General features: G+C 34.1%; 1 protein-coding gene across 1 annotated transcript in view; it reads left to right on the top strand.

Moving 5' to 3' along the window:
• Positions 1-5,437: 5,437 nt before the first annotated feature.
• The window catches only part of rdog (red dog mine), a 19,725-nt gene continuing 15,331 nt past the window's right edge, over positions 5,438-9,831 (top strand). The window contains exon 1 of the mRNA XM_017616961.1: positions 5,438-6,074. Coding sequence (XP_017472450.1) covers positions 5,995-6,074 — 80 coding nt within the window. The 5' untranslated portion in view covers positions 5,438-5,994. The remainder of the gene's footprint in view (positions 6,075-9,831) is intronic.

Below are 9,831 nucleotides of genomic sequence, written 5' to 3' on the forward strand. Positions count from 1 at the left end.
GTTGATGGACATGAAGAAGCTATTTGTTTGCGGAAAATATGCAATATTATTAAACAAAAAAACGGCAAATAAAAAAATTTGGAGCTTACGTTTCTTTCGCGGTTATGGCTCGATTGTTTCGAATTCTTTGATGTCGCACTTTTTATGTTCTGGGGAAAATATTCAACACTGGCTTGCACAGCCGCAGTTGGCGATTGGTGCCGGACGAACTCAGAGCACGCAGCTACTGAACGACTGAGATAGGGAACGTGATCTACATCGTCAAATGAGAAGTGGCGTAATGGGGCTTTCGCACGAGGCGATTTTTCAGGCAACTTTTGCGTTCAACTCCCGCCGGGTTGCACGAAAAAAAATTTGAATGACTAAAAATATCAAAATATAAAAAAATATTAAAATATTCGCCATAAAAAGGCGTTTGTATTGTTCAACTTTGCATTCTACTTTCAGCTAATCGCTTTCAATAAAGTTGGTCGCCAGCCAACATTCGCCTCGTGCGTACACCTTTTAAGTGTGCAATTACATCGCGCCATTGACTAAACCGAGCTGTCGTGTGACGATTGGGCCTATGGATGCGGTTTGGCAATGTTATATTGCGTCAAAATCTCATTCGGAGACACCAGGATTGTGTCGTGGAGTACAATACCTAAATACCTTCGTTGGCTCATTGAACGCTTTACTTTACAGCGACTTGGCAGAATCAAGAGGTCTCCACGAATATCGACAAATACATTTCGGCATTTAAGGGAATTTCGTCTCTTAACATTGAATTTCTGTAGTCCAACGATTCTCACCCATTTTGTCTTGTTGGCGCCAGCGAATGCAGAACAAACATTTCTTCAAATTTAAAAAGTAAAAATTTCACTACTAACAATTTAAAAATGTTCTTAAAACTTGCAAAGAAATTTGGAAAAGAAATATCACTGTTTTTGTTTTTAGGAGTAGGGTGGGAGTGTCATTGATAAAATTAGAGCGAGAGAAAGTTTTTCTTACAAAACCTTTCATTATTGAATCATGATCTCTTGTCAAGTTTGGTTTGTAGAGGAACCGGTTTGGCCTTATGCCATCTTCCAAGGTGAATTACAATGTATGGCAATTTAGTCGGGGACCATTAAGATTGTTTGTAACAATGCGATTATTACCAACATCATTGCTAGAGCGCAGAAAATCTAAATTCGCCATCAACACCACCTTGTATAAATTCGCCTTGCCATCTTCTTTCAGAACGAAATATGAAGGAAATTCTGCCCAAAGTACGTAATATTTTCACCAAGGCGAATTTATACAAGGTGTCGTTGACAGAACAGAAAATTACAATAACAAATGATACACACGCTGACAATCAGTACAAAGCAAAATTATAAGAAACACATCATTTTGATAAAATGTACAAATTCGCCGTGAAATTGGCGGATCCGAAACACCAGCTTGTATAGATTTGCCTTGATTTCCACCGCTGTCGGAATAGTCAATCCAACGACTACAAATATTACATACAGTGGGGAGCAGAAAAAAGAACACGGTCATTATTGTTAAATATTTGCAAGGTTTTTAAAGTTAAAATTTTTTGTTATTTTTCCATAAAATTCTGGTTTATGCGTTAATCAAAAACCATATAAATCAAACGAGCATAGAATTTTTTTGAGTATACACTTTGGTAGCCCATTAAATTTTGCTGTAATAAAGTGCAAGTTTTAAGCAGCTGCCAAATTGCTTTGAGTTATTATATTTTTTGCGGCTTATTTGATATGATCTTTGCTAAAGCATGAACCATAGTTTTCTTAAAAAATAAAAAAAGATTTGAACTTTAAAACCCTTGCAAATATTTAAGAAAAACTACATTGTACTCATTTCTGCTCCCCACTGTATGCATGTAGAAATGTTAAAATTTCGCCTTTTAAATTCGATCTTAATAAGCTTCACATATGTAGATATTTATATATTTATGTACATTCAGCGTCGGAAGACGTAAGCCTTGACTTGAACCTTTAAATCGATTACGCATAGTTATTACCAGCTCATAAGTTTCGTCTTACCAGTAAGTCTTGACGCTAATGCTTTGGATACATATGTACATACATACCTATTTACATACATACATGCATACATATATATGTTACCGACCCAACCCGATCTTAGGACAAACTAGTTTTGCCCGGGCTAAACTAGATAGTTACGCAGTCCAAAATATTGTTGCGTCCAACTTGTTTCCACATTGGACAGATATATTGGATCTAGGTAGAAGATCGGGTTTGGCCGATAACATATACATACATACATGTATAGTAGGTAAAGCGTAAGTAAATGGTGTCACAAAAAAGGGTTTAAATGATTGTGATCAATAACTCAAGTTCTTTGAGATCGTACATACTATGCGCTGAGTTGGACACTTTAGTTCTTTTGAGTGAACGGTTCAGCTGTAGTTCGCTCACCTCAGTGAACTAGTTCTTTAGTTCATTCAGTTCATTTAGTTCAACTGACGAATTATCATCATATTATTATCATACACATTACATACAAAACAAAAAACTTTGGTAGTTTGAAATCACGGAATAATTTTACAAACATAAAAACTGTTTAGGAATACAAATCACATAAAAAAAATCATGCATTCTTATCATACTTTGCGCATACATATGTTTCATATCAGCAATTTTTGAAACAAATAAAATAGGTTTGCCAGACCTAAAATTCCGAAAGGGGTACATATGAGAACAAATTGGGGGACTTGGGTGGGGTACAGCTGAGAAAGAAAAAGGGGATATTTTTCGTGGGACAAATAAAACTAAATGTATTCAACATAAAATGTATTTATTCGCTTGTGGGCAATAAAACCGTTCATAAATAAAAATTCAATATCATTTAAACACAACAAAGTTACACTGAGTGCATGGTGAATTTTTTAAATATCCGCTTTTCAAGTAAATTTTTTTTGTTTTTTTTTATAAAAATATTTTTCATGATTTAACCCATAAAATTAATTTAAACTTTTAAGCTTAATACCAGCTCAAGACAAATGCAACACATTTCTATCAAAATTTTGGAGTTTTTAATCTGAATTCATGAATATGCAGTTAGATGGCTCATGGCGGCTAAAAATCGCGTAGATTTTTGAAACTTTCTTTGCTGATGGCTTTTTTCCATACAAACATGAATTTGAAGAAAATGCGCAATTCAAATTCAAAGTTCAAGTTGATGAATAATTATTGAATTTTTCTAAAGTTTGTATTCAGTTTGCAAGTTAGATTGATGTATGTGTATATGGTTTTGGTTAAAGCATGAAAAATATGTTTATAAAAAAAAATAACACAAAAATTAACTTGCAAAACATTGTAGATTATTAAAATTCATCATGCACTCACTTTTGCTCACCAGTGTGTGTATGTATATAAAAAATATACGTACGCATACATATATGTATATGTACATATATTCAGCCTTAAAAAATGCACCTCCCTGTGGTACGTCTGGCAACCCCAAAATAAAACAAAAGATTTCCATTCGTTAGCTGCGTGAAAAGAGTTGGAAATGCAATTAATTTATAGTTGCACATTTATTAAGTACACAAACAAACATACATACAACATATAGTCACTTATCTTATATGTATGTACATATGTAAGTGCTTTTAGAATGAATGCAAAAAACAATTCAATGGGGGAAAAGAATACGAATTTCACAACAAATTAAAAGTGTATGAGTAATTAATAATTTCAGGCCGCTGCTTTTTCCATAGGCAACTCAGAGAGATTTCACTGATCCTCACAGCTATTGCACGATGCCATCGCAGAGAAAACTTAATACACAACCCAGCCAGCAAAAGAACTAAGGTTTGGTCAGTTAATTTATTTAACTCACATAGAACTTAAAGAAGATTTATGGTTAGTATGTATGTATTATGAATTGAAGAATTGAACCGGCATGCACAAATATTACATTCTCGATACTTTTCTTTCTATATCTACAAACGAAGTCTTGAGAAGATATCGAAATAAATACTCGTGCTTCAAAAACAGTTTCTCGCTGAGCCTTCTGTTTGATTTGCTGCCTTTTCTGCTATGAATCCAACACATATGCCAATTTAAGCCGTAAAACCAACTGCTATTATCTACTTGGTTTTTACATGAGAAAGTTTTGCGGAGTCAATGACTTTTCGAAGATTGGCAAGTGATTTGATGTAAGCGGCCAAATCAGTGACATTTCGTTGTAAATTCCGAAAAAAGAAAAAAATGCACAAACAGAAAAAATTAATTTTATTCGAAAATTGTGTTAAATGGTGAGAAGAAATAACACGAAACAAAACTAGCGCCGGTTGCTTAAAAGTGTATTGCCTTTAGAATTACCTGAACGCCTACGTTACACGAATAATTTTGTTTTCTGCTGGTAGGGAATGGAAATCCTGTATTTCTGCCATGATCATGCTTCTCATAACACCCACTCAAAAGCACGTCCAAACACTTAGCTAAAATGTAAGCGCCAAATATTTTATTTTGGAAGTTATTTATAAAAATTATAAAAGATTTCAGCTGTTAGTGAAGTGGGAAAACCCAAGAAAAATTTCGAAAGCACCAAGTTTTTATTTTATTGAAGCATTTAATGCTACCCTATTATGGTTGTCGACCTCGCGTCTTTTTTTCATTCAAACATAGCCCTCTTAAGTCCAACTCCAGCTACTCTGACCACAGTATTTTTGCGAAAAGTACATCGAGTCGCGTCGACAACTATAATAGGGCCGAATGTTTCTTGCTCGAGTGTCGAATTTATTCTGTTTTCTATAAATTCACATATTTTCGTCCAAGCGACGTTAATATTCTTGTTCTTATTTTCCAATTTACAGCAGTGTCCGGCGTTGCAAACATAAAAAATGAAGTAAAGCACTTTTCTTTTGGCCGCTTGACAGCTGAAATATGAGAAATTTGAGTTCCCTTTTTAATATTTTTGTGTCAAAAAAGCTGCCAAACGTTATTCTGGCGTGATTGAAAGTGCTGCACATATTTTGTTAGCAAATGGCAAAGTTGCTTACAAAACATACGATTGCCAAAAATTTTGCTTCCATTTTTTTAAGATTTACAAACTAAAAAATACCACCAATACAGGCATCAACACCAAAACCAAAAATTTTCGCGTTTTGTATAAAGAAAAGCATTAAATTTATTGCGAAAACCACCAAGTTGCCAACAGTGGGGAAATCATTAAGAATTTCTGGCAGTTCTGAACCTACCCCAACAGAATCTTACCAGTTGAGAGAAATGTTTGTAGGGCATAAGCGCAAAACTAAGAGAAAATACAATGAATAAAGAAAATCGGGGTTTTTGCACTCTTGCGAACGCTCTCCAAACAAAAATTTGTTCTCTGGTCCATGGTGTACAAATATTTTGTATGTGCCTAGTGTGTGAACAATTTAATCATCGCTTTTTAGTGGCCAACTAGAGAGGCCGAGTTTCAGTTCACTTTGTGCGCGTGCTGCGCTCTGTTGTTTAGTAGAGCTTTGTTGGCGCTTTACTAAAATTATTTGTTAGCTTCGGGCCAGGCCTGACAGAACGGGCACACAAAGGAGTCGAAAATCTATTCACGCTTTTCATACAGACAAGCAGTCGAAAAAGAAAAATAATAAAGAACAGTGGACGTTTATTTGTACTATCTGTCTATATACATACATACATACATATATGTACGCTAATATACCAACATACGTACAGACGTATATATGCATATACCTGAATAGCAATTTGTGATATGTATTCTTAATTAATGGTGCTTTTCCTGATTCTGACACAATTATTGGCACAATATCAACTATCGATTATTTGATCAAAAAAGAAACAGTCGACCTGTTTTCCTATTAATGAAAGTGATAACTGCAATATAATAAATATTACAACAACAAAGCAAAATAATTCCACGGGCGTCTGAAAGAAGTGAAACTCGTTAAAGTGAATGTGAAAATATTACTAATTCTAACTGTAAATCAATTCTAGTAGTGAATACTAGCATATAATGAACCGGACTAGAAAAAAGATTGAACGCCCAAAAAATCCATATACAACGGTAAATTTTCTCTCGCGCTGGAGTTTCTGGTAAGAATTAAGAGCTAAAATTGTTTTTTTTTTTTTAATAAGGAACTTTTTTCTGCAAAATACTGGTTTTAAAGCGAGAAAAACGAAATATGTATTTTGATTAATATAAACATTTTGTCTGAAAAGACGGGGTTTGTTTTCAATATTTTGCGAATGTGCATAAGTACTTCTTACATACATATCTACATACACTCTAACGTGCCTACATGCATACATACATATAAAGAAATATCGCACACGATCTTCAAAAGTGACACAATTCAAAATTTGGCATTTTTGAAACTATGCGCTAAAAAAGTAGACAGAGCTTTTATTTACCTTTTAGGAAAAGCTGGAGCAAATTTTTGTCATATTTTGTTAAAAAAAAAAACCTAAAAGTAAAGTATGATTAGCATGTGAGAAATAGTTTTTTGCATTTTTGACAAACGTATAATTTTGAGTTGTGTCACCTTTGAAGGTTGTGCGCCATGTCTGTATGTGTTTATGATCAGTGTGACCAGATTACTTTCTGCAGCTTTTAGCAGTTACTTGGTATTATTTATTAAAACTTCAAAAATTAAAAGAAAAAATAAATTGCATTATGAGACAGTGAAGATATCCTTCAGCAAAACAAACATAAAATTTTAGTTTAAAAGTTTGATTCTGCTTCCAATAATCTCTATAATTTTGGAAAGCGTTGAGGTTTAATAGATTTTTTCAACTGTTTCATCTAGAAACCGACTGCAGTTAAAATACGACTGAGTCAACTGAGACCAATTAAATTACGAAAAACTTTCAATTTTTTGCTGGTGAAAATTTTCTGGGGTACCGTTATTCAATTTTCAATGGAATGGAAAAAATAATATCCACAAACACAATACGTTCGTTCAACTGCGGCTATGAATTATTTAGTAATGCGGAGGAGAAGCGTCTTTAGTACAGTGATTTGACTAAAAACCGAAACTAATAATAATTTAAAAATTGTATTAAAAAAATATCGGTTTAAGAATTTGTGATAGAAATTTTTATTTGTTTTGGAGCGGTTTTATATAAAATTTTTTTTCTTGAGAACTGGATACTAGTTAAGATTTAAAATTAAATAAAGGACTGAAATTGTTTTTGACATTAAAAATATTTGTTTTAGCATTTTCCAACATTTTTATTTTCGGAGCTTGGTCACGATGTACATGAGTGAACCATTGTGCACTTTGTGGGAGATTAAGGTAATCACGAGAGCAAAAGATGTATTTTTTGAAACTTATGGAATTTTGACTAGTATTAGCCGTCATTGATTCGCCATCAGTTAGCAAGTGACGAAACGAACGAACTCAATGAGGTACAACCAAACTTGCTATTGTCTATCCGTGCTAGCTAACTTTGTTGTTGCTTTCACATGCAAAATTTTTCGGTAAGCGACCGGAACTCAAACATAGCAAGCAACGAAGTGGCGAATCGATGACGGCTATTATTTATTATATGTATATCGCACGTTTTATAATTAAGAAATGTAACTCAAAGTTTATATTTTTGGAGATTTCATTTTGTGATTAATATGCTTGATATGTAGAATATGTTCGGTCTACCAGATACCAAACTTTCCAAATATGGTGAAGATATGTATGTCTTTCCATCTGTATTTTTGTACACCAACTGTATGAATTGATAAAACTTTGATTGCGTTTTCCCAAAAAATTTAAATTTTGAATATGTTCCTCGTGCGATATGTATAAGTATACATTTGTTCATATGTATGTAATGCCGCCTGTCAACTAATCAATTAATTACACCACGCAACAAAAACAAAAAAAAATTTGAAACACATAAAACAATCAATATACTCTCGAAACTGTGGGACAAATATAGTAAAACTGCGTTTTTAGTCTTTTTCTCAGGTGTCGGGATTTTTTTTAAAAGGCGTTGCATTTTCAAAGATATGATTAACTCCAAAAATTATTAAAAAAATTCATTCCAACGTAGAAAAACCAAAATGAAAGAAAAAATTCTGTAGAATTAAAAAACAAAATTAGAATTTTTTGGTTCCCAACGACGAGTGGGTATTGAAAATGCCCTTTTAATTAGATTTATTTTTTTAAGCAAATGAAGTTAGAAGGAGGAAATTCGAGGATGTGGTCGATTGCATATTATTCCTTAACATATATGTATTTTTTTCGAAAATAATTATTGTAAAATTTTAAGGATATTCAAGGATAAAATGTTAAAAGAACATTTTCAATACTTTATCGTCCTTATATACCTAAAAATTTGATCAGCCTTAATTTTACAGAATTTTCTCTTTAATTTAATAGGCACACAGCATTGCACTGAATTTTTAAAATAATTTTTTGTATTTTTCAAATTTCAAAGTCCTTTAATAAAAATCCTGACGTCAGAGAGAAAAACTAAATACACAGTTTTACTATATTTGGCCCATGGTTTCGCGAATATATAAAATTTTGTGTGTGTAAAATTTACTGTCGCATGGTGTTATAGCATTTTCAATATTCAGTGCGCAAAGCTGTACATATGTATGTACTTACTATGTACATGAATATTCAAAGCAGGGCTTACAATTCGTGCTTTTAATTGAGGATGGTAATAGGTTTTACATTTCTTCTTTTTAACCGACTTCCAAAAAAGGAGGAGGTTATCAATTCGTCGGATGCTTTTTTTTAATGCACGTTATTCTTTTTTAAAGGGAAGGAGGTTCCTCAGAGGTGGTACGATGGTTTAGATGCGATAATTGGATCATGAAGAGACTAACGATACTCTTAAAATTTTATATGAGAATTGAAGTCCCTTTTTTTTGCTTAAAAATTACTTGTTATACAACGGTTTGGAGTAAATTTTTGGTGTACTCGAATTTTGTCGAAAACATTTTATGTTATTAAGGGCGCGAGCGCTCAAAAGTCTTCTCAACTTCTATCTGACATTGTAAACCCTCCCTAATACTTTGTAAATACATACATATGTATGACCAACCGTACTTCTTTCGGAAGTACAGTACTTCTTTTTTCGCAGTAGAGTCAAATGTACTTCTTTGCAGGTCCTGTACTTCTCCGATCTTTTGCATGTTAAATTCGTTCAAATCCTTCAAGTCGCCGGAGACCGATGACATCATATCTGCACAGCTGAATGTGTCGTGCAATTCGTTGGCTCTTATTTATGCGAACGACGTGAGAACCGTGTACGGTAGTCAGTGTTGCGTTCATGACCGCCTGCATTAAGCGCAGAGTCAATAGGGGCACTCCGAAGGGTGGTGTTCTCTTTCCCCTGCTCTAGATTACGGATGTAAGCGACCTTCTAGAGAAACTGGAAAATATGGCTGTCGGGTGATTGCCTATGTAGATGATGTGAAACTTTTGGTTAAGGGACCATTTCTAGACATCCATTTTGATCTGGCACAAGGTTACCTGACCCAGGTAACTGAGTGGGCTGTCAACGGCGGCCTCACAGTAAATTCCAGCAAGCCGGAACTGGTCTTGTTTATCAGGAAGTACAGGATACCAGTGGTGGCCCTCCCTTCGAGTGTGGTTGTTCGGCTGAGGCTCGCGGGTCAAGTACTTAGGCTTGATCCTCGATAGGAAGCTGTTGTGGAAGATTAACATTGAGAAAAGGGTAAGAAATGCGTCGCTTGCCTTGTACTGATGTAGGGGAGCTATCGGAAAAAAGGTGGGGTCTCTCGTCCAAAGTAACTCATTAGCTCTATGAAACCAGATTTAAGCCTTTCTTGTTTTACGAAGCCCTTGTCTGGTGGAACTCACTAAAGAGGACTATACTT

This window comes from Rhagoletis zephyria, unplaced genomic scaffold, assembly GCF_001687245.7.
Source record: "Rhagoletis zephyria isolate East Lansing unplaced genomic scaffold, Rhagoletis_zephyria_1.1 Rzeph_scaffold_01309, whole genome shotgun sequence".
NCBI lineage: Eukaryota > Metazoa > Arthropoda > Insecta > Diptera > Tephritidae > Rhagoletis > Rhagoletis zephyria.